The sequence below is a fragment of the Suncus etruscus genome, chromosome 9 (assembly GCF_024139225.1).
Source record: "Suncus etruscus isolate mSunEtr1 chromosome 9, mSunEtr1.pri.cur, whole genome shotgun sequence".
Classification (NCBI taxonomy): Eukaryota; Metazoa; Chordata; class Mammalia; order Eulipotyphla; family Soricidae; genus Suncus; species Suncus etruscus.
In genome coordinates this window covers 17,129,289-17,154,470 of record NC_064856.1, presented here as the reverse complement: position 1 = coordinate 17,154,470, position 25,182 = coordinate 17,129,289, and the positions used below count along the sequence as shown (strand labels likewise).

The 25,182-nt window shown below is 44.6% G+C and overlaps 1 protein-coding gene and 1 pseudogene across 1 annotated transcript in view; both read right to left on the bottom strand.

Annotated features, from left to right (window-relative positions):
- NFS1 (NFS1 cysteine desulfurase) overlaps positions 1-25,103 on the bottom strand; it is a 26,654-nt gene extending 1,551 nt beyond the window's left edge. The window contains exons 1-12 of the mRNA XM_049779265.1: positions 24,989-25,103; positions 24,182-24,288; positions 23,347-23,463; positions 22,489-22,572; positions 17,898-18,050; positions 13,219-13,312; positions 9,449-9,583; positions 6,494-6,651; positions 5,467-5,572; positions 5,313-5,394; positions 3,406-3,489; positions 1,699-1,788 (exon numbers count right to left, since the gene is read on the bottom strand). Coding sequence (XP_049635222.1) covers positions 1,699-1,788; positions 3,406-3,489; positions 5,313-5,394; positions 5,467-5,572; positions 6,494-6,651; positions 9,449-9,583; positions 13,219-13,312; positions 17,898-18,050; positions 22,489-22,572; positions 23,347-23,463; positions 24,182-24,288; positions 24,989-25,103 — 1,325 coding nt within the window. The remainder of the gene's footprint in view (positions 1-1,698; positions 1,789-3,405; positions 3,490-5,312; positions 5,395-5,466; positions 5,573-6,493; positions 6,652-9,448; positions 9,584-13,218; positions 13,313-17,897; positions 18,051-22,488; positions 22,573-23,346; positions 23,464-24,181; positions 24,289-24,988) is intronic.
- LOC126019268 (uncharacterized) lies at positions 6,274-6,398 on the bottom strand (annotated as a pseudogene).
- Positions 25,104-25,182: the final 79 nt, after the last annotated feature.

Below are 25,182 nucleotides of genomic sequence, written 5' to 3'. Positions count from 1 at the left end.
ACCATACAGGGCGCCGGGATTCGAACCGATGACCTCCTGCATGAAAGGCAAACGCCTTACCTCCATGCTATCTCTCCGGCCCCAAAAGAACTTTTTTTTTCTGAGCACATAGCCAGGAGTAATCCCTGAACATCACCCAGTGTGGCCCAAAAACAAACAAACAAACAAAAACCTTTTTTTACAAATGTTTTTGTTTGTTTGTTTGTTTTTGGGCCACACTGGGTGATGTTCAGGGATTACTCCTGGCTATGTGCTCAGAAATTGCTTCTGGGGACCATATGGGACGCCGGGGGATCAAACTGCAGTTTGTCCTAGGTTAGTGCATACAAGGCAGGCGCCCCACCACTTGTGCCACCATTCCGACCCCTACAAAAGATTTTCATTTTTTTTTTTTTTTTTTTTTTTGGTTTTTGGGACACACCCGTTTGACGCTCAGGGGTTACTCCTGGCTATGCACTCAGAAATCGCCCCTGGCTTGGGGGGACCATATGGGACGCCGGGGGATCGAACCGCGGTCCTTCCTTGGCTAGCGCTTGCAAGGCAGACACCTTACCTCCAGCGCCACCTACCCGGCCCCTACAAAAGATTTTCTACAAAATCTATTTTACAGGTGCTGGAGAGATAGCACAGCAGTAGGGCATTGCATGCAGATAACCAATGACATATGGTGGTTCGATTCCCAGCATCCCATATCATCTCCTGAACCAGCCAGGGGCGATTTCTGAGGGCAGAGTGAGGAATAACCTCTGAGCACCACTGCTGGGTGTGAACCCCCTTCCTCCAAAACAAACAAAGAAACAAGCAAACAAAAGAAGCCAAAGGAGAAAAATAGAATAATAGTTTCTTGGGACCACAGAGATAGGTCAAATGACTAGAGCCTGTGGCTGGAGAGCTAGTACACTGGGTACGGAATTTCCCTTGCATATGGCCAACCCAAGTTCTATCCCCAGCATCCCATGGTCCCCCAAACATTCTCTGGAGTATTTTTTTTTTTTTTTTTTTTGGTTTTTGGGCCACACCCGGTGACGCTCAGGGGTTACTCCTGGCTATGCGCTCAGAAGTTGCTCCTGGCTTCTTGGGGGACCATATGGGACGCCGGGGGATCGAACCGCGGTCCGTCCTAGGCTAGCGCAGGCAAGGCAGGCACCTTACCTCCAGCGCCACCGCCCGGCCCCTCTCTGGAGTATTTCCTGGGTGAAGAGCCAGGAGTTACCCCTAAACATTGTAGCCCAAAAAATCAAACTATACTTTCATGCTGAAGGTCAGAGTTTGATCTCTGGGACTGCATGGTGTTCTGAGCACTGCTGAAAACAATTCTCAAGCAATATGCTAGAAGTAGCCTCTGAGCACTATGAAATGTGGACTCCAAATAAAAGTGATTTCCTGCTTTGTGAAAATTCTAAATCCCAAGTATTTTCAAATTTTTATTTCTGGCAGTTTGAGCACAAGTTCAAAGGATAGGGATAAGAGAGTTAGCACAGAGGGTAAGGTACTTATTTGCCTTGCAGGCAGCCAACTCAAATTCATTCCCTAGAACCTCATAAGGTACACAAGTCCCACCAGGAGTAATCTCTGAGCACAGGAGTCAGCCCTGAGTATTGCTGGGTGTGATACAAAGAGCAAATCTAAACAACAAAGGAGAGGCAGGTTTGCAATTTCCTGGGGTCTAACAGAAAGAAGTCTACAAACAATGCAGACCTCATTTCGCGAAGACGCTTCACATGTTGAATGCATTTCTCTGCTGTGTAGTCCACCTCTTCCTCTGTAGTGAAACGGCCGATGCCAAACCTGAAATAGGCATGGGAATTGAGATCTCAACTAGAGCTCTTACACAGGGTGATGTATTAATTATACAAATACTCAAAAATGACATACTCCATAAAAAATATATAAAGAGCAAAATTCTTCTTGTAAGGTGGAAATTTCTCAGAACTTGGTCTGGGAATTGCCAGACCAAATAGTCTAGGGGACTGTCCATGTTAGAATTGCCCGAGAAGTCCATTACTTCACCTAGACTGAGTTTATCAGAATTTCAATGTAAGAATCTGAAATTAGGGCTGGAGTGTAGCCCAGCGATAGGGCATCTGCCTTGCAGGCGGCTAACCTAGAATGGACCTGGGTTTGATCCTAGTAATCCATATGGTATCCCAAGCCTGACAGGAGCGACTTCTGAGCACAGAGCCTGCATTAACCCCTGAGCAACCCCAGGTGTGACCCAAAAACTAAAACAAATTAAAAAAAAAAAAGAATTTGAGGGGGCCGGGCGGTGGCGCTGGAGGTAAGGTGCCTGCCTTGCCTGCGCTAGCCTAGGACGGACCGCGGTTCGATCCCCCGGCGTCCCATATGGTCCCCCAAGAAGCCAGGAGCAACCTCTGAGCGCATAGCCAGGAGTAACCCCTGAGCGTCACAGGGTGTGGCCCAAAAACCAAAAAAAAAAAAAAAAAAAAAAAAGAATTTGAAATCATCTTTCATGAACTTTCCAGGTGATGGTCAACAAACTCTGAAAATCATTTCTCTAGAATCTTTTGAGAAGAGTCAAGAATGGAAAGTTTAGGGCTAGAGCAATAGAGCCTTGCACATGGCCAACCCCTCAATGCTGCTGGGTGTGGCCCCAAAACAAAACAAAAAAAGAAGGTAAAGGTCAGAGAAGGATGAAGAAAACTAGACTAAGGACATACAGTAAATCTTTTTTTTTTTTTTTTTTTTTTTTTTTTTTGGTTTTTGGATCATACCCGGCAGCGCTCAGAGGTTACTCCTGACAGGCTTGGGGGACCATATGGGACGCTGGGATTCAAACCACTGTCCTTATGCATGCAAGGCAAATGTCCTACCTCCATGTTATCTCTCCAGCTCCAAGGACATACATTAAAAAAAAAGTAAGAGAGGATAGGGGCGAGAGCAATAGCATAGCAGGTAGTTTGCCTTGCATGTGGCTGTCCAAAGATCAGTCCACAGCATCTGTATGGTTCCTCGAGTCTACCAGGAATAACTTCTGAGCACAGAGCCAGAAGTAACTTCTGAGCCCCGCTGGGTATGCCCCACAACAAAAGAGAAGATAAAAAATACACAGGAGGGGCTGGAGCAATAGCACAATGGTAGGGTGTTTGCCTTGTATGCAGACAATGGCCCAGGATGGACCTGGGTTCTATTTCCAGCATCCCATATGGTCCCCCAAGCCTGCCAGGAGTGATTTCTGAGTGGAATCGGGAGCACTGCTGGATGTGGCCCCAGACAGCCCTTCCCAAAAGAAAAAACCAACCACCACCAAGAAGACAGGAGACTAGTATATATATGTGCATATATAATACATGTGATACATATATAAATATATGTAAGTACACATATAAATATATAAGCATATATAAATAAATGCCTTTCATAAAAGTTGCAGCTCAACTTACTAACCTGATTGAAGAGTGAGCCAGATCCTCATCAGTGCCAATTGCTCGAAGAACATATGAAGGCTCCAAAGATGCAGAGGTGCAGGCACTGAGGAAAGGGACACAGAGCCTCACTCAGCTAATTAAACAATATCTGTTCTTAGCCATAACACTATATTTTGGTTCCATTTTCTAGGTCTACGGAGTCGAGCATTAAGATAAAAGAAACCCTGTAACTTGCCAAAGTTAAAGGGCCGCAAGTTGCCTGTACTTTCTGGGTTGTGAACTAGTATTTTTAGATCACAATGAAGGATAATCTCTTGGACCCGGAGAAATAGCACAGCGGCGTGTGCCTTGCAAGCAGCCGATCCAGGACCAAAGGTGGTTGGTTTGAATCCCGGTGTCCCATATGGTCCCCCGTGCCTGCCAGGAGCTATTTCTGAGGAGACAGCCAGGAGTAACCCCTGAGTACCACCGGGTGTGGCCCAAAAACCAAAAACCAAAAACCAAAAAAAAAAAGATAATATCCTGGAATAAAGACACTGCCAAAGCAGGACAGTATAACACTGCCTGAGTTGGCCTGAAAAGAAAGAATGATGTGCTTACTTCCAAAAAGTCCATGACATTATACCAGCTTTGATGGTAGCTAAACCCTGGGGTAACTTTGGAGTATCCTCCAGTTGTGGAGGTCTAAAACAGAAATGCTAATACAATGTGACCAATATAAGCATATACTGGTACCAAAATACCACAAAATTTTACAATAGGAAGAATTTATGTCTACTACTTATGGATTTAAGAAAAACAGTTTGCTGGAGTCCATGCAGAACATTTCTTTTTTTTTTTTTTTTTTTTTGGTGGTTTTTGGGTCACACCCGACAGTGCTCAGGGGTTACTCCTGGCTCCATGCTCAGAAATTGTTCCTGGCAGGCACAGGGGACCATATGGGACGCTGGGATTCGAACCGATGACTTCTTGCATGAAAGGCAAACGCCTTACCTCCATGCTATCTCTCCAGCCCCAGAACATTTCTCTTTAATCTCTGAGAAAGCAAGGTTCCTCAAGCACAATAAGGGTGGACTTCAAATAGAAAAAAAAAGTATCAGCTGTGGTCCAAACCAAAAAAGAAAAAAGAAAGGTCCTTATAAAGTAATCTTTTTTTTTTTTTTTTTTTTTTTTTTTTGGCTTTTTGGGTCACACCCGGCAGCGCTCAGGGGTTACTCCTGGCTCTATGCTCAGAAATCTCTCCTGGAAGACTCGGGAGACCATGAGATGCCGGGATTCAAACCTCGGACCTTCTGCAAGCAAGGCAAACGCCTTACCTCCACGCTATCTCTCCGGCCCCTATAAAGTAATCTTTACATTTTTTTCTTACTTGCTTTTTCGGAGGTCACATCTGGCAATGCTCAGGGATTACTTCTGGTTCTGCATGCACGATTATTCTAGGTGTTCAAGGGACCATAAGGGATGCTTGGGATAGTATCTGGGTCACGTGAGGGCAAGTCCTATATACTCGGGACCCCAATATTTTTTTTTAAACAGTGTGGAGGATCTAAGCAAGGGTCTCATACACATAGGACAAGTGCTCTATCAGAAAGTTATATAGCGGGCCTGGAGAGATAGCATAGTGGCGTTTGCCTTGCAAGCAGCCGATCCAGGACCAAAGGTGGTTGGTTCGAATCCCGGTGTCCCATATGGTCCCCCGTGACTGCCAGGAGCTATTTCTGAGCAGACAGACAGGAGTAACCCCCTGAGCACCACCGGGTGTGACCCAAAAACTAAAAAAAAAAAAAAAAAAAAAAAAAAAAAGTTATATAGCCACAATCATGACCTGCAACAAGAGTCCTGCTTCACTAGGAAGGTTAATAACCTATGACAACACTTAGAAGCCAGGCTAACTCATCTGGCTATAAACCCTATAATCCAACTCACCTTCCTGAGGAGAGGGCCACATCCTTAAGCGCCATTAGCAGACTTTCCCCTTCCACATATGCAAAGGAAAGGTTGACACAGCCTGAAAGAATGAATCTCCATGAGAGAAGTCTGTAAGTCTTCCAGACTGGGCACTATAAGGGTACGTATGTACCTGGGTAATGGTTCTCAGGGTCCCCATTCATCACCACATCGGGCAGATTCTTCATTATCTTTTGGATAAGCCTCTCAGATAACTTGGAGATCCATTTGTGGTCATACTGAGGAACAAGCAAGGGCACAATAAGCAGATCAATGACCAAGAACTCAGCAGCACACAGGAGCCCTTCCTTACTACAAACAAACAATCTTAGTGGCAATTTGGTGGCAATCAATAAATTCCTAGCACTAAGCACAGTGACTGGGCCACAGAAATGTTCAGTAACTAAATGGATGGTTCCAATCACACAGAAAAAAAGGAGCTGACCATTACTAAAATGACCTGAATTTTGAAGCCTATAATACCCCACCCATCAGATAAAGATGCCATGGGCACCAGGACAAAGAAAAGCTTTCCTAAAAAAAATAATTTGCGGGGCTGGAGAGATAGGATGGAGGTAAGGCATTTGCCTTTCATGCAGAAAGTCATTGGTTCAAATCTCAGCATCGCAGATGGTCCCCCGAACCTTCCAGGAGCGATTTCTGAGTGTGGAGCCAGGAGTAACCCCTGAGCGCTGCCAGGTGTGACCCAAACAACCAAAATAAAATAAAATAAAAACACAATTATAATTTGCTGGGGCTGAAGAGATAGCGCTGTGGTAGGGCATTTGCCTTGCATGCGGCTGACCCAGGACAGACCTCAGTTCGATTCCCGGCATCCCATATGGTCCAAGCCAGTGAGCAATTTCTGAGCACATAGCCAGGAGTAACCCCTGAGCGTCACTGGATGTGGCCCAAAAACCAATAAAAAATTTTGATTTATAATTGTCTGAAATTTCTATAACCTTGTTCTGTATAGAGCAGGGTAAGGTCTCAAACCATTTCATCTTGTTCTGACAAGCAATGTTGAAATGCACAGGTTTACCCAAGCAAACTGGGAGCTTACATTCTTAAAATATTTTGGGAACACATCTGAATATCATATAAACAAGCCTCTGAATCCCTGTTCAGATGCAGCACAGGAGAGGAAACTGTTCTCTTACCTCCATCTCTTGCTGGGCTACCTCACATGCAGCCCCTAGTCCTACCACCAATGGGGTGGGCACTGTTCCTGACCGCATTCCTCGCTCCTGTCCCCCGCCACTCTGCAGGGCCTCCACACGCACACGGGGTCTGCGGCGAATGTAGATGGCACCAACCCCTGGGAACCAAAGTGTGTAAGTAAAACAGGAAAATAAATGCACATCAAAGGGTCAGGACCCTAGCATACATAGCACAGAAGGTGGGGAGTTTGCTGAACCAGGTTTAATCCCTGGCATCCTGTAAGATCCCCTGAGCCTGCCAGGAGAGCCTGTTAGGACTGATATCTGAGCGCAGAACCAGGAGTAATTCTAGAACACCACTGGGTCAAGCCCTAAAACCAAAAGAAAGAAGGAAGGAAGGAAGGAAGGAAGGAAGGAAGGAAGGAAGGAAGGAAGGAAGGAAGGAAGGAAGGAAGGAAGGAGGGAGGGAGGGAGGGAGGGAGGGAGGAAGGGAGGGAGGGAGGGAGGGGGGAGGGAGGTAGGGAGGAAGGGAGGAAGGAGGGAAGGAAGGAAGGGAGGAAGGGAGGAAGGAAGGAAGGAAGGAAGGAAGGAAGGAAGGAAGGAGGGAAGGAAGGAAGGAAGGAGGGAAGGAAGGAGGGAAGGAAGGAAGGAAGGAAGGAAGGAGGGAAGGAAGGAGGGAAGAAAGGAAGGAAGGAAGGAGGGAAGGGAGGAAGGAAGGGAGGAAGGAAGGAAGGAAGGAGGGAAGGAAGGAAGGAGGGGAGGAAGGAGGGAAGGGAGGGAGGGAGGGAGGGAGGAAGGGGCCCGGAGTGATAGCACAGCGGCATTTGCCTTGCAAGCAGCCGATCCAGGACCAAAGGTGGTTGGTTCGAATCCCGGTGTCCCATATAGTCCCCAGTGCCTGCCAAGAGCTATTTCTGAGCAGACAGCCAGGAGTAACCAATGAGCAACGTTGGGTGTGGCCAAAAAAAAAAAAAAAGAGAAAAAAAGAAAGAAAGAAAGAAAGAAATGCGCATCAAATAGTGTATCAATTGCCAATAGGGTAAAAAGTCCTAAATTGGAGGCCAGAGCTATAGTGCAGTGGTAGGGTTTTGGCCTTGCATGCAGCTAATTAAGGACAGATGGTGGTTCAAATCCCATATGGTCCCATGGGGCCCGGAGAGATAGCACAGCGGCATTTGCCTTGCAAGCAGCCGATCCAGGACCAAAGGTGGTTGGTTGGAATCCCAGTGTCCCATATGGTCCCCCGTGCCTGCCAGGAGCTATTTCTGAGCAGACAGCCAGGAGTAACCCCTGAGCACCGCCAGGTGTGACCCCCCCCCAAAAAAAAATATATGGTCCCATGTGCCTGCCAGGAGCGATTTCTGAGCACAGAGCCAGGAGTAACCCCTGAGTACTACCAGGTGTGACCCAACCCCCCCCCCAAAAGTCCTTAATTGTTTCTATAAGCTCAAATTTGAAAATCCATAATTGGGGTGTCACCAAGGGAAAAATAAACAGCAAAAGAGCAGAATTATCAAAATGATTTAAAATCAGGAAGGAAACTCACCGAGAGTAATGACCAAAATGATTTTAAGTAGCTCATCTTCCTAAATAATATTAAGTCTATCATGTGATACATTTGGCTGCAATGTAAGTCCTTAACTCTTTTACTATCTCTGTAGTCACTGTATTTTATGGTTTTTTTTTAAATGCCACGGAGGGGAGGAGAGGGGCTGGAGTTATAGCACAGCAGTAGGGCATTTGTCTTGCACACATTTAACCCAGGGAAGATCTGGCTTCGATTTCTGGCATATGGTCCCCTGAGCATGCCAGGAGTAATTTCTGAGTGCGGAGCCCCTGAGTGCACACCCCTGCTGGATGTTGCCCAAAAACAAAACAAAACAAAACAAAACAAAAAAAAAAAAAAAAGAGGGGGGGGGTGCTGGAGAGATAGCATGGATGTTTGCTTTACATCTAGAAGGATGGTGGTTCGAATCTCAGCATCCTAAATGGTTCCCCGTGCCTGCCAGGGGCGATTTTTGAGCACAGAGACAGGAGTAACCCCTGAGCGCTGCCGGGTGTGACCCAAAAACAAAAAAGAAAAAAGAGAACAAGCAAAACAAGAGAAATAGTCTAGTGGTAAGGCACTTGAATGGTATGCTGGGATCTATTCTAGCATCTCAATTGGTAATCTGAGAATCACTTGGAGTGATCTCTGAGCAAAGAATAGGATGTAATCCCTGAGTACAGCCAGGTATGGATTAAAACTTTATAAAAGAAGGGGCCAGATGGGTGGTACAAGCGGTAGGGTGTCTGCCTTGCATGCACTAACCTAGGATGGACTGTGGTTCCCCTGTAGTTACTTATGGTCCCCCAAGCCAGAAGCAATTTCTGAGCACACAGCCAGGAATAACCACTGAGCATCACTGGGTGTGGCCCAAAAAGCCAAAAAAGAAAAAAAAAAAAAAAAAAAAAAAAAAAAAAAAAAAAAAAGAAAAGACAGAAATGAAATCTATCATGAAATACTCTGCATATTATAGTAGATTAAGTAAGACAGCTGAACTTGGTCAGCTAAGTTTGATATGATGGTCAGCTAAGTTTGATATGAGAAAGCCCCTTATACCTCAACTAAATTATCAATAAATTATCAATAATTTTCCCCTTTCCCCCCCTCTGGTGCCAGACACAAATATGTGTGTCATTCATGCAAAGCTTGCACTTTACCAATTAATGTACATTTCTCTGGCCACATATCTACCTGTTTTTGAGGCATTTCCTAGGAAAAAAATAGTCTGTTGCTAAGTAGCAAAAGTTAGGATCTAAATACGCAAATGTTCCAGGTTACTGTTAAAAGCACTTGCATCTGCAGGACAATTTGCATGCTCAAGTTCCTGTCGAACAAGTAAGCCCTAGAAGCATCTGTGAGATGGTTTCATGAGACAGACAGAGAAAAGGAACTCTCGGAGGGGCTGGTACCTTTGGGACCATAAAGCTTGTGACCACTGATACTCATGAGATCAATTTTCATATCATTCACGTCAAGTGGGATTTTTCCGACAGCCTGGGCTGCATCCGTATGAAAATACACCTTTCTGGAATTGCATATTTGACCTGAGGAAACAAGAATAAGAAAGAATCATTGCACAGAACTGGAAGTCACCTGGAAGAGATCCCATGTATTGAGTATTCCTGGGGCCGGGCGGTAGCGCTAGAGGTAAGGTGCCTGCCTTGGCTGCGCTGGCCTAGGACGGACCGAGGTTCGATCCCCCGGTGTCCCATATGGTCCCCCAAGCCAGGAGCAACTACTGAGCACATAGCCAGGAGTAACCCCTGAGCGTCACCGGGTGTGGCCCAAAAACCAAAAACCAAAAAAAAAAAAGAGTATTCCTTATCTTTATGTTATGTTTTGCATATCCAGAATGTCCATTTTGTATTCTGCCCTTTCCCACACCCCTACAAAGCTCATTTTTACTCCTTAACTCTCTCACCCCCCCAAACATCACTAACCCACATTACTCTTTTTAACTTCAGTATTGCACAATCCTAATCACAGACCAAAGCCGTGCATTGTGTGTAACAACCCCAAACTATTTCAAAAGACATAAAATGGACACATATTTCTTTAGAATATTTTGCTTTTTTTTCTCTGAAAACAATAAGTCTTACTAAATATTCTCTTATACAGTGACGATTCTAACCACTTTTTATCTTCTCTTTATGAGCTGTTCAACAAGGAATTTTGGTGAAAGAGTCCCCCAGTATAATGCTTCTGATGGAACCATGTCATGGGGATTGTTGGACTTGTTCTTATGGCCCCCATATGCACCAATAACGCCACGTGGCATTGCTCCTTTTTTGCACAGGCACATTAAAATGGAAAAATACTATACATACAAATAAGATCCTATCTAATAGAGATTGGAATACACAAATCTTGTAGTGCAAAGGGACCTTACACCCTGAACATTGACATAATGACCTGGCACAGGCTTCAGAAGAAAGGGCATTTTCCATTCACCCCTGAACCAGGGAAGCCATCCACGAAACATCCAGGTTTGTCTATAACATCACCTGGAAGCAATCCTCTACCACGGAAGACCCTACCACTGCTCAGACATCGACCTGCACAAAAGAGACTTCCCTTAACACTGAGAAGACTTAACAACAACGACCTAACAACAACAACGACCTGCTTACAGGACAGGGCTTCTTGCGTTGCCCTTTAATGGTGAGGTGAAACGAGAGGACTCTCCACATCCTGACTTCAATGTAGGATATGCAGATTCCAGGATCTTTAATACAGAAACATGATACCAACAACAGAGACTGTGTGAAAAGTGTGTTGGCACTATGGACAATGTCTTGGATTGGACGATCTAACTTGCCTGGAGCCTAGAGTTGGTCTTGTGCCAGGAAACTTCAGGGGTAGGGTCTCTTTGTATTTAGGCCAAGGTTATTCCTTTCCATGCCCCTCATATTTTGGTGGGCCTATGCAAACAATTGCCACTCTAACACCGTTTTTACTGTGCTCCTTTGACTCTAATCCTTAAAAAAAAAAAACAAAACCCACTTAAAATTTGAGGTTAACTTAAGCTAATATGCATGTACATGGAAATGTAAAAAATACTATGCCTCTAATGTTTAAGGAGTTACATAAGTTTTATGGCTTTAGATTGCCTTGTGTGCTGTTAAGAAATATTATAATGTGTTACAATCTGGGGACTTGAGGGACAAAGTAATTGTACATGGATTCTGTTTTATTTATCTTAATGTTCTTTGGCTGAAAGTTCAAAGTTAAGATATCAGCAAGGGGGCTGGAGAGATAGCATGGAGGTAAGGCGTTTGCCTTTCATGCAGGAGGTCATCGGTTCGAATCCCAGCATCCCATATGGTCCCCCGTGCCTGCCAGGAGCAATTTCTGAGCCTGGAGCTAGGAATAACCCCTGAGCACTGCCGGGTGTGGCCCAAAAACCACAAAAAAATAAAAAAAATAAATAAATAAAATAAAAAGATATCAGCAAGGGGACTTCTAAGAATTATGTTATGGGTGATTGTTCTTCCACTGTAACTTTACCTTGTCCTCTTTCTTTGCATCTTTGTTCTCATAATTAAAAATTAAGAAATAGGCCCGGAGAGATAGCACAGCGGCGTTTGCCTTGCAAGCAGCCGATCCAGGACCAAAGGTGGTTGGTTCAAATCCCGGTGTCCCATATGGTCCCCTGTGCCTGCCAGGAACTATTTCTGAGCAGACAGCCAGGAGTAACCCCTGAGCACTGCCGGGTGTGGCCCAAAAACAAAAAAACAAAAACAAACAAACAAAAAAAAATTAAGAAATAAAAAAAAACAAACAAACAGAGATCCCACAGTAGAAAAGGAGTTTTAAAGGAAAATTGCATCTGGCATTAGCCAGATTATCATTGTTCATCACTTCTTTCTTGCTTTCACTTCCTTGCTGAGAATAAGAAAAAGGGTGGGGGCCAGGCGGTGGCACTAAAGGTAAGGTGCCTGCCTTGCCTGCGCTAGCCTTGGACGGACCACTGTTCGATCCCTCGTGTCCCATATGGTCCCCCAAGCCAGGAGCAACTTCTGAGCACATAGCCAGGAGTAACCCCTGAGCGTTACCGGGTGTGGCCCAAAAACCAAAAAAAAAAAAAAGAAAAAAAGAAAAAGGGTGATGCACTAAACCAAAACATTCTTGTATGTAACAGTTTGCCTACCTAATTAATACTGGCTTTTCCAGAAACTAAATGAACTTATAGATGCTTTGCAGTTAAAAGTAACAAAGAGGGGCCGGGTAGGTGGCGCTGGAGGTAAGGTGTCTGCCTTGCAAGCGCTAGCCAAGGAAGGACCGATGTTCAATCCCACGGTGTCCCATATGGTCCCCGCAAGCCAGGGGCAATTTCTGAGCACATAGCCAGGAGTAACCCCTGAGCGTCAAACGGGTGTGGCCCAAAAACCAAAAAAATAAATAAATAAATAAAAGTAACAAAGATTGGGCCCAGAGAGATAGCACAGAGGTGTTTGCCTTGCAAGCAGCTGATCCAGGACCAAAGGTGGTTGGTTCGAATCCTGGTGTCCCATATGGTCCCCCGTGCTTGCCAGGAGCTATTTTTGAGCAGACAGCCAGGAGTAACCCCTGAGCACTGCCGGATATGGCCCAAAAACCAAAAAAAAAAAAAAAAAAAAAAGTAACAAAGATTGGCAGGGGATATGCCTTGCATATGTGAGGCTAATTTTCAATCCCTGATATATCCACACACACCATAAAAGCACATGTATGGTTACAGAGTGAGTCTCTAACTTTAAGTAAATATAATAACATGATGTTCTAAACAAGAAGGAAAAAATGGGTAGTGGCATCTATTTTATTTTCAGTACCAACAGCAGCAAAATTAAAAGAATATATGGTAAAGTAGATGATCCAGGATGAACCTGGGTTCATTTTCCAGCATCGCATATGATTCCCCGAGCCTGCCAGGAATGATTTCTGAGCGCAGAGCCAGAAGTAAGCCCTGAGCGTGTCCAGATTTGGCCCAAAAACAAACAAAAAAGAATATAAATACTAGACCATAATTTAACTATTGACTATGCCAATAAACTGCTTAAACATGAAACTAAATCCCTTTTTTCCTTAATTTCATCAATGGACCATATAAAAGGTTACAGTTCCCAATCCACTCTTACCACTTATCAGTTAGATAGATTCAAGCAGGAGTAAAGTTCCAGGGTTCACCCAGGATACACACCTATTTCCGCAATGGGTTGCTTAACTCCAATTTCATTGTTCACAGCCATGACTGACACCAGCGCAGTATCTGGCTTAATGGCAGCCATCAGTTCCTAAGAATATCAAGAATATGAAGAACACACTGTACAAAAAAAAAAATCCTACCAAACTCAGAAGGCAAACAAGTTTAGTCATGCAAGATGGCCGTGCAGCACACTTGTATTAAAATTAAAATAATGATTACACAAAATGTTGACAAAAATTCAAGAATGTTGGGTCAGAGATAGCATGGAGGTAAGGCATTTGCCTTGCATGCAGAAGGTCGGTGGTTCGAATCCCGCCATCCCATATGGTCCCCCGAGCCTGTGAGGAGTGATTTCTGAGCATAGAGCCAGTAGCGCTGAGCGTTGCTGAGTGTGACCCAAAGACCAAAAAAAAAAAAAAAAGAATTCAAGAATGTGGGTCTGGCAAAGGGAAAAAAAAGAGACGGCCGAAACGATAGCACAGCAATAGGTCGTTTGTTTGCCTTGCACACGACCAACACAGGAAGAACCTGGGCTCAATTCCTGGCATCCCATATGGTCCCCCTGAGCTCGCCAGGAGCAATTTCTGAGCACAGAGCCAGGAGTAACCCCTTAATGCCACCGGTGTGATCCCCACACTCCCAAATAAAAGAATGTGTGTGGCCAGGAGTAACCTGAGAGCTGCAGGATGTGGCCCGAAAACTAAAAACCAAAAAAAAAAAAAAAAAACAACAACAAAAAAAAAAACGTAATTCAGTCAAAGACTGGAATGCCCAATAGTATAGCCACACTAGAAAAGTTTAGCAGTTCTTTTGATTTGTTTTGTTTTGTTTTGGGTCACACCTACAGGTGCTCTGCACTTACTCCTGTCTATGCACTTGGGGATCACTCATAGGGGACCTATATGGGGTGCTGGATTGAACTTAGAGGTGATGAGAGGCCCCCAGGTTGGCTGAGGCCAAGGCAATTTCCCTACCTACTGCTCTATTGCTTTGGTCCTATCGGTTTTGTTTCTTATAAAACTAAACATGAAATTATCATAAGATCCAGTAATTATAAGCTTGAGCAATTATTCCAGATAAATGAAAACTTAAATTCACAATAAAAATTTATAAATACATGTTTATAAAAACTTTTGTTTTATTTCAGAGCCACATTTGACACTACATAAGGCTTATTCCTGGCCCAGTGCTCAGGATACACACCTGGCAGACTGAGAGGACCATATGTTGAACAGGAATAGAACCTGGGTGAGTTGCAATGAAGTAGAATGTTTTACCCCATGTACTATTTTCCTAGGCCCTCTAATGTTAATCATCATATTTAAACCTAATCAACCACATGTCCTTCAATAGGTGAATGGTTAAACTAACTGTAGGGCTTCCACAGCATAAAGTACTAAACAACAAAGAGCAACAGGGATGGATAGTTCTCAAAAGAACAGAGGACATGTTTTGTTCAATCCCCGAGCAAAGTTAAAGCACAGAGCTGGATGGAAGCAACGTCAGAATATGACAGGTTGTGACCCCCAAATAAAAAAATAAAAATAAAAAGTCAGAGGCCACAGTGATAGTACAGCAGGTATGGCATTTGCCTTGAACACTGTCAAGCCTTGTTTGATTCCTGGTACCTCATATGGTCCCTGAGTCAAAAAGGAGTAATGCCTGAGTGCAAAGCCAGAAGTACCATTGTGCACCACAAGGTGTGGTCCTAAAAACAAACAAAAAAACAAACCACATGCAGTAATTTAAATGACTCACCAATAGTTTAAATTTAATTTAAATGACTCACCAAACACTTTTGGTAAGTTAAAAAAGGTCAATTCCAGTAAGTTGCATAATAGATGCTTCCACTTATGTAACAATGAAAGGATAAACATTAAAGTGACCATCAAATTGCTGATCTTTAAAGAATAACATGAAGCACAATTATGGTAACAGCATTCTATTTTGACTGTGGTGATGTTTATACAAACCAACAAATGTGACAAGTGTGATGAAATTATAGAGGTCTCTTTCTCACACACATGCACACAAGTATAAGTACAACTGGGGAAATCAGAGCTAAAGACAGTATAGTGGGTAACCCCTAATTACTGCCAGATATGACCCCAAAAGAAAGAAAATAATAAGAAACTAAGGAAATAGGGGTAAGAGTGGTGAACTACATTAATATCAAAATCCTAGGGGCTGGGCTGGACAGATAGATAGTATGGAGGTAGGGCATTTGCCTTGCATGCAGAAGGACAGTGGTTCGAATCCCATATGGTCCCCTGAGCCTGCCGGGATTGATTTCTGAGCACAGAGCCAGGAGGCTCCTGAGCACCACCGGTGTGACCCAAAAAACAAAACAAAAAAACAAAACAAAACCCCAACTAAAACAAAAACCTATAAAATCCTAGGGGCTGGAGCAGGTACAGCAGGTAGAGTATTTGACTGGCATGTGCTGGTCTGGAATTGATGCCTGTCAGACATATGGTCCCAAGAGCACCATCAGGAGTGATAACTGAGTGCAGAGGCCCTGAGCATAGCTGAATGTGGTCCCATAACAAAACATGATTGTCTAAATAAGGGGTAAAGAAAAAAGTAAATAACAAAAATTATTTTACTATTGAAGCTGGAAATATAGTACAGGGTTTCAGGTACATGTTTTGCATCCATATAATTTCAATTCAATCCATGGCACCAGATGATCTACCAGCACTCCATGACAGCCACATCCTCCTACACCAATAAACAACACTGAGGTACAGACTACTATAGACTAAAACATTAATCTTAGAGGAATTCTTTATGGTTTTTTTTTTTTTTTTTTCGGTTTTGGGGCCCATACTTGTGGCGCTCAGGGGTTACTGCTGGCTCCACACTCAGAAGTCACTCTTGGGAGACTTGGGGAACCATATGGGATGCTGAGGATCGAACCCAGGTGAGCCATATGCAAGGCAAACTGTGAAAGGGCACTGTGCTGAGTATTAGTGAAAACAGGGCTGGAGAGATCTATAGCCAGGAGGGCACTTGATTAGCATTTGGCCAACACAAGTTCTATTTCTGGCATCCAATATGGTACCCTGAGTACCTCCAGGAGTAAGTCCTGAGTGCAGAGCCATAAATAGCTCCTGAGCAATGGCATGTGTGGTCCCCAAAACAAAAACAAAAGGTAAATAAATAAATAAAAATACAGGGAAAATAGGGGCCGGAGAGATAGCATGGAGGTAAGGCTTTTGTCTTGCATGCAGAAGGATGGTGGTTCAAATTCTGGCATCCCATATGGCCCCCCGAGACTGCCCGGAGCAATTTCTGATCATAGAGCCAGGAGTAACCCCTGAGTGCTGCCAGGTGTGAGCCCCCGCCAAAAAATATAGGAAAATAGGGGTCCGGAGAGATAGCACAGCAGTAGGGCATTTGCCTTGCATGTAGCCAACCCAGGAAGGATGGTGGTTCAAATCCCGGCACCCCATATGGTCCTGCAAGCCAGCCAGGAACAATTTCTGAGCACAGAGCCAAGAATAACTCCTGAGCACTGCCAGGTATAATCCCCTCCACAAAAACAAAACAAAACAAAAAAATACAGGAAAATAACTTAAGTAACTATATTCCAGAAAGTTAGGCTAATAAGAGAAATAGGCATACAACAGAGGATGGATGTGAAAAGACTACAAAGTAATAAAGGAACTTGAAAAAAAGTAATTACGGGCCCGGAGAGATAGCACAGCGGTGTTTGCCCTGCAAGCAGCTGATTCAGGACCAAAGATGGTTGGTTCGAATCCCGGTGTCCCATATGGTCCCCTGTGCCTGCCAGGAGCTATTTCTGAGCAGACAGCCAAGAGTAACCCCTGAGCAACGCCGGGTGTGGCCCAAAAAACCAAAAAAAAAGTAATTACAAAGTCAGGGCTCTACCTATACATTGCAACCAGAATTTGACCTGTATCCCAAATAGAGGAATGCTTCTATCCCAAATATTAAGGCACAAGTTGCTTAGACTCATAAAACAGACATATAAGAATATGGAACAAGACAAAAAAAAGTTTTTGAACTGGGGCCAGAGAGATAATACTTGCACACAGTTAACCTGGGTTAGATCCCCAGCATCCAATATGGTTCCTGGAGCCTGCCAGGACTGATTCCTGACCACAGAGCCAGGAGTACCATCAGGTGTGGCCCAAAAATGAAAAACAAAACAAAACAAAAAGCTCTTGAACAAAACTATAATTTCTGGGCCAGGGAGCTAACTCAAGGAAGAGAGTACAACCTAATATGTAGGACGTTTTTTGCATTATATGCTGGCTGACCTGAGTTCAATCCCCGGCATCTCATATGGTCCCCCAAGCTAGTCAGGAGTGATTCTGAATGGGAGTAACCCGTGAGTGCCACTGAGTGTGGCCCAAAAACCGAACAAAACCAAAACAAACAAAAAACTACCATTATATTTAGGGAGTTGAGTTCTATCAGCACAGAAGCAAATGATATTGTTACCATAAGTCCAGAGTATCCTGTTTAGTTGTGCAGCTGCAATCAGAAAGCCCCTATAATCTAAGAAACAAATCCCCCCCAAAGATAGACAATGGCCCAAACCAGGTAGATACAGATACTTAAGGCCTGTTTCTCACCCCCAAAATCACCACTACAGCTAGCCCTGATTCAAATTTGCGCTGAGCCTGTAGAGGCAGCATACCTACCTCTAGATCAATGATTCCACTCTTCTTCACTGGCAGATAGGTGACCTGAAAGCCCTCTGCTTCCAGCGAACGGCAGGAATCCAAGACACATTTGTGTTCAGTCTGGGTGGTGATCAAGTGTTTTTTTCGTGAACGATAGAACCTGGCCACCCCCTAGAAAATAGCAGGGGGAGAATAAAAAAACACTCAGCCCAACAGCAATGAATTTGAAAGCATATGTGGACCAGGGTGGCATGCTGCAACTTCAATGAAAGGTACTACTCAAATCAACTCTGACACGATCCAGATTATGTTTTACAAGTGAAGGGGCTTGCAGGCCCAGACTTTCTTTGATGAGATAACAAATGGGAATGCACCTGCCTGTATATGTGAGACCCTGGATTCTAGCCCTAGCACAAAAAAAGTATGTGCACACTCACTCTCTGATCGAAAAAGAACACAGAACAAGAATGTTCTTTATCATCCCATTGGTGTAAAATTAGGAATCTCAGAAAATAGTTTCGAGAAACTATTATTTTTTATAGGTAACTACATATGCAGGATGGCAGCACTGTCGATCAAATTGAGCCCTACAGGGTGTGGCCCTGCTAAGCCAAAGCATGGCTGGATATGGCCTAGATATCTAAAAGTTCTCTAAAAGAAATAAAAGCTGTTCATGAGAATATAACGACACTAAAAGCCAAAGTTATAGAGAAGAAAGGTGGAAGTCAGAAACTCATTCCTTGCTGATAGTATTTATATTTATTTACAAAAATGTCTTAAGGAGCCAGAGAGATAGCACAACGGCGTTTGCCTTGCAAGCAGCCGATCCAGGACCTAAGGTGGTTGGTTCAAATCTCAGCATCCCATATGGTTCTGTGTGCCTGCCAGGAGCTATTTCTGAGCAGACAGCCAGGAGTAACCACTGAGCACCACCAAGTGTGCACCCCCCCAAAAAAAAGTCTTAAAAGCTGTAATCTCCACTGGAAACTAACCCATTGCAAGGAACCTGAATATTACCAGATATGGAGACTGAAAATTAAAATAAAAATTAAAACAGAGAGGGGCCTGAGATAGCATGGAGGTAGGGCATTTGCCATGCATTCAGAGGGACAGTGGTTCGAATCCTGGCATCCCATATGGTCCCCCGATCCTGCCAGGAGCGATTTCTCTGAGCGTAGAGCCAGGAGAAACCCCTGAATGATGCCGGCTGTAATCCCCACCCCGCCAAAAAAAATTAAAACCGAGAGATAGCACAGGAATTAAGTTGTTTGTCTTGCATGCCTAGTTCAAAGCCTTACACTAAATATGTTCCTGAGAGCACTCCCAGGGATCACTTTTTTTTTTGTGGGGGGAGGGCAACACCAACGGTGCTCAGGGCTTACTCCTGGCTCTGTGCTCAGAAATCACTCGTAGGGGCTGGAGAGAAAGCACAGCGGTAGGGTGTTTGTATGCAGCAAATCCTGGAAGGCCCAGGTACAATTACCTGCATCCCATATGGTCCCCTGAGCCTGCCAGGAGCGATTTCTGCACTCAGAACCAGGAGTAACCACTGAGTACTTTCAGGTGTGACCCAAATCCCACCCCCTAAAAAAAATTACTCCTGGCTGGCTCGAGAATCCATATGAGATACCGAGGATTGACTCAGGTCAGCCATGTACAAGGCAAACACCATCCCCGTTGTATTTTTGCTCTGGCACCCACGGATCATTCATTCTTGAGGAAAAGGCCAGAGAACTCAGGGTGTGTCTCTTAAACCACACACTCACTCAAAAAATAAATAAAATAAGTAGAACATAAAACAAGATAAAACAAAACAAAACAAAAACCCAACACTGAATAAAAAGAGTTAAGGAAATGGTTGAAAGGGCTAGAGAGAGGCCGGAGAGATAGCACAGTGGTAGGTCTTTTGCCTTGTACACAGCCAATCCAGGACAGATGGTGGTTTGAATCCCGGCATTCCATATGGTCCCCCATGCCTGCCAGGAGCTACTTCAAAGCGCAGAGCCAGGAGTAACCCCTGAGCACTACCGGGTGTGAACCAAAACCAAAAGAAAAAGGACTGTAGAACATAATTTACATGAGGGAGCCCTGGCAGTACATAGTCTCCCAATTACCACTTTAAATAATTCCTGAGCACAAAAGAATGTGCTCCATCCAAAATTAAAATAAACGGAGCAGGGTGGCTGGGAGATAGCACAGCAGTAGGGCATTTGCCTTGCAAGCAGCTGACCCAGGACTGATGGTTCAAATCCCATATGGCCACCCCAGCCTGCCAGCAGCGATTTCTGAGAGTAGAGATGGGAGTAACCTGAGGGCTGCCTGAGCTCTGCTGGTGTGATCCGAAAACAAACAAAAAAAAAGAAATGAAACTATACAAAGTATATAAAAAAAGTATATACAAAGTACATTTTAGCTATAGATAGAATCCTTTATGAAAAGTCGCACAAAAGAAAAACAGCATATAAATTCCTGAAGAATGCAAAAATATTAAAAATTCTAGTGCTATTGCCTTGCAAGCAGCCGATCCAGGACCAAAGGTGGTTGGTTCGAATCCCGGCGTCCCATATGGTCCCCCGTGCCTGCCAGGAGCTATTTCTGAGCAGACAGCCAGGAGTAACCCCTGAGCACCGCCGGGTGTGGCCCGAAAACCAAAAACCATATCTAGGACTAGAGTACATGTGTTTCTTGGTATTGCCCCATGTATAATGCTTTAGATGTGATATCCCAGCACTACCAAATAGTCCTGAGCAATGAATCCAGAGTGGCCCCACTAGTACTACTAGGAGTACCTCCCTCTCACCCCAAAATGAGTAGAAACAATAATGAAAAAAAAAAGACAAACAAGGAGCAACCCATAATTTATAACCTTGGCATTTTCATAGGTGATATGAAAACAAGGATGAGTCAGAGGTGACTATGCAGAGCTGAAAGACAAACTAATGGCTGAAGTGTCTGCTTTGCAAGCAAAAGTTCTGATTCAATCCTTAGCACTTCCTGGTCCCCCAAACACCTCCAGGAGGAACCTCCAGAATAGAGCTAAGAGTAACCACTAAATATAGCTAGTGACTCCTAATCTATGCCCCCTGCTACACCGAAATTAAGGTAATTCCGTTTTTTTGGTTTTTTTTGTTTGTTTTTCGTTTTGTTTTTTTTTTTTTTTTTGGGGGGGGGGGGCCACACCTGGCGTTACTCAGAGGTTACTCCTGGCTGTCTGCTCAGAAATAGCTCCTGGCAGGCACGGGGGACCATATGGGACGCCGGGATTCGAACCAACCACCTTAGGTCCTGGATCGGCTGCTTGCAAGGCAAACGCCGCTGTGCTATCTCTCCGGGCCCGAAATTAAGGTAATTCCATACTATGAAGCAGCAAGGTGACTGAGGTACAATTTCACTTTCACTAGCACCAAAGATCTAAGTGTCCCAAGAATAGTGTAACTGATCTCAAAATAGGTAACTAGGTAATATAATGCCTATGTGATGGGGACAACTTAAAAAACTGGTAGAACTTATTACAAAGAAATCTGATTTAAAAAAAAGCTGAAAGGAAGACAGCATACAAATCTTTTGAAAAATAAAAGAAATCTTTTGAATAAAGTCATTATTCAAGGACCTGGTTTTACCTCATGTTGTTTTACCAACAGTCAGTTTCCAGAGCGGAAACTGTACAGCAGGTAAGGTGCTTACCTTGCACAAGCCCAACCTGGGTTTAATTCCCAGCACCCCACATATCTTCCAATACTTGCCAGGATTAATCCCTGAGAGCAAAGTTAGGAATTAAACCCCCAAACACCATCAGGTGTGGCTCCAAAAAAAAAAATAATAACAAAAGTTCAGGGAAAAATATTGGGTCATCTATATCTATTATCTGAAGCAGATGCTGTTCTAAAAGCAAAGTATCTCATATAACAGGCATCATCTCCTTTCCTACTAAGCACTCTGTTCAAAAGGAGCAAAGAAAAACAAATAAAGGGCCCGGAGAGATAGCACAGCGGTGTTTGCCTTGCAAGCAGCCGATCCAGGACCAAAGGTGGTTGGTTCGAATCCCGGTGTCCCATATGGTCCCCCGTGCCTGCCAGGAGCTATTTCTGAGCAGACAGCCAGGAGTAACCCCTGAGCACCGCCGGGTGTGACCCAAAAAAACAAAACAAAACAAAAAACAAAACAAAACAAAAAAACAAAACAAAACAGAAAAACAAATAAAAAGAATAAAGACTTTAGGAGTGTTCACTCAGGCAGCACAAATACAAGGACTTTAGTGTAGAATACATTACCTAAGTCTAAAGGAAACAACAAATCAGAATATGTATGTTTTTCTGTGACTCTTCTTCACAAGTTTGAAAGTGAGGAGTTGAAAAGATAGTACAAATGGGTACCTGATAATGGATTTAGTTCCCTGAGAACCACTCCTGAGCACAGAGCCAGGAAAAGCCTGAACACTGTGGAACATGACCCAAAAAACAAGCCCCTATCAAAAAATACGAGACACTGAGACATACAAACATGAAGTCCAAGATAGAAAGCTAGATATGTCTTCAGATTGTCTTCTTTTTATTCTCTTTTTTTTTTCTTGGCTGCACAGTACTCAGGCTCTGTGCTCACTTTTTCTTACCTTAATTGCAATGTTGTTGGATTCAGTAGCGCCACTAGTGAAAATAATCTCTCGAGGATCAGCCCCAATCAGAGAAGCTACTTGCTGCAAGTCAAGAAAAACAGGTAAATAACCTCAACAGTAAAGTGACTGAGGACACATTTGGGAGAAAGAAGAAATCCATGTCATTCAAACCCAAGAAGTAGTTTTGTACCTACTAGAGTACAGATTCCTTTTATGTCCAAACCATAGCATTGTTTTTTAAAAAACACTTATTGAACTATTATGCTATAAAAGTTTTATATTAATAAGCACATCAGCAGCACTGTCTAATGTAATCCACCCACAATCTTAGTACGAAGAAACACTGTATAAGCTGGGATAAATTTCAGTGACACATTTGCCCTGCATATGTGACACTGTGGGTTTGAAACACATACACATCAGGAAACTATTAAATATGCTATTTCAATGGGAAGACATTGAGTCTTTGGGCTGGAGAGAGTACAGTGGGTAAAGCGCTTGCATTGCAAGCAGCCGATCCAGGTTCAATCCCTTTCATACTATGTGATCCCTCAGCACCACCAGGACTGATTACTGAGTGCAGAGCCAGGAGTAAACCCTGAGCATCAACAGGTGTGGCCACAAAACAACAAAAGTGCACCAAAAGACATTGAATCTTGCAAAAACTCACTTTGCTAAGGAAGAACATGAACTAATTAAATGCCTTCAGGAAGATTCCAAAACCTGGGATCTGAGTCGTTTGCTGAAAGATCCCTAAAACCTTTCCACTTTCATCTATCCTTAGCAAGGAAATACCTCCCAAGGGTCACCAAACATCAGACCCGGGGACCTCCTCCTAGGTCCCTCTGCACAAACCTGCCGAGCATGTTCCATGGCTGCCTCGCTCTCCCAGCCATAAGCATGTGTCCGGGAGTGTGGGTTCCCATAGTAGTTGACTAGGTAAGGAAGCATGGCATCAAGCACTCGAGGATCCTATAGAAAACAGAATAGTCTCGATTAGCCCACACTTAGCTCAAGGCTCACTGCTTTCTCGCAGACCTAACTCATCAACTTCAATCAATCCCATTCATCACACCCAGATCAATGACCACTCTAACCGCCAGTGAAATACTAACTAACCCATTTACATCAAATTGCTTTTCACATCTACTCCCTTAATCTACAAACAAGAAGCTTCCATTCATGGCAGGCAATTTGACTTATGGGAGAACAGATCAAGACTGTCCCCATATTGGTTAAACACTGCATTAATGTCCAAGTGAGTGGGAGGGAGAATCTCAAATGGCTGAAAGCATAATTAGCAGGCATGGCTCCCTGAACACCACTGGGAACAAATCTCTGTACTAAACCAAAAGTAGTCCCAGAACTCCATAAGTGTGGCCTCCCAACTAAGTAAATGTTGAGAATTTAAGTGCCTATAATCTGCCAGGCTCTATCAATTGTAGCTTTCAACTCATATAATAATTGTACCTAACAGTTTTACTAGTTCAACTAATTTTAGAGCTCATGCTTATCCCCACTTCAACAGTGCTTCAACTGGAGGTCTGTGAGCAAGTTCAATCACAAATACAGAATCTTTCAGGGGACCACAATTTAACTTCTGACTTCACTTCTCCAAAGAGCCAAGCATCTCTGTGCAGTCACTCGAACAACACGACTGCAACATGCATGCTAAAAGCATGTCCCTTACCAGAGGCGTAGTGGCTTGTACATCCATATATAGAGGTCTCAACACTGACTCCTCCGGAGCATTGGTCGGACCTGGAGGGACAGCAGACTGGGAAGCATGGTCCACAGCTGCGGAAACACAAAAGGAATGGGAAAGTGGGTGCAACTGTGGAACTGGGACCAGCCAAGGCAGCCCAGGAAAATACAACATCTGGGGGGATAGGGGCACTAAGGCAAAGCGAATACGTGTCAGAAGCTCAACGGGAAAAGGGACAAACGTCAGAGAATTGCAGCATGGTCTAAAAGAAGGGAAGAGGGGCCTGAGCAATAGCATGGCGGGAAGGCGTTTGCACTGCAAGCAACCCAGACAGGATGGACGGCGGTTCGAATCCCGGCCACCCATAGGGTGCCCCCAAGCCTGCCAGAGGTGATTTCTGAGCACAGAGCCAGGAGTAACCCCTGAGCGCCCCTGGGGGTGAGCCAACTCCCCCAGAAATAAATAAAAGGAGGGAATACAGAGCCGCGGCGGGAGCTGCTGGGACCCTACTGCGTCAGAGTGCACGGCCAGCTTGGGAAGGCGAGGAAGCGCGGCTTCCAAATTTGCTCGGCCAGGACTGGGCTGCCGGCAGACCCTCAGCGTCTTGTGGGCCCGCGGGACGGGATCCGAGAGAGGACGCGTCGGGCAGCGAAAGCTAGAGGCATGGGACGCGGGGGAGGCCGGCTGCCGGCAGAACAGCAGGAGGCTCGGGGAAATTAAGAAGCATCTTGGCGCCGGAGGGAAAAGGTCCGCGCCACCAGCGAGGTGACAACCTCGGGCTCCCGAGCCTACCACGCAGGCGCAGACCGCGACCGGAGGCCCTGGGCCGCGGCCCCGGAGCTGCGGGCGTCGCGGCGGCGGCGGCGGCGGCGGCGACAGCCCGCCTGCAGGCACTTCGCAGCAGCATGCTCCGGCCGCAGACCCCCGCCCGCGAGAGGCGGCCGAGCTCGACCCCGCAGGCCGGAAGTGCCGCCCGTGACCCGGAA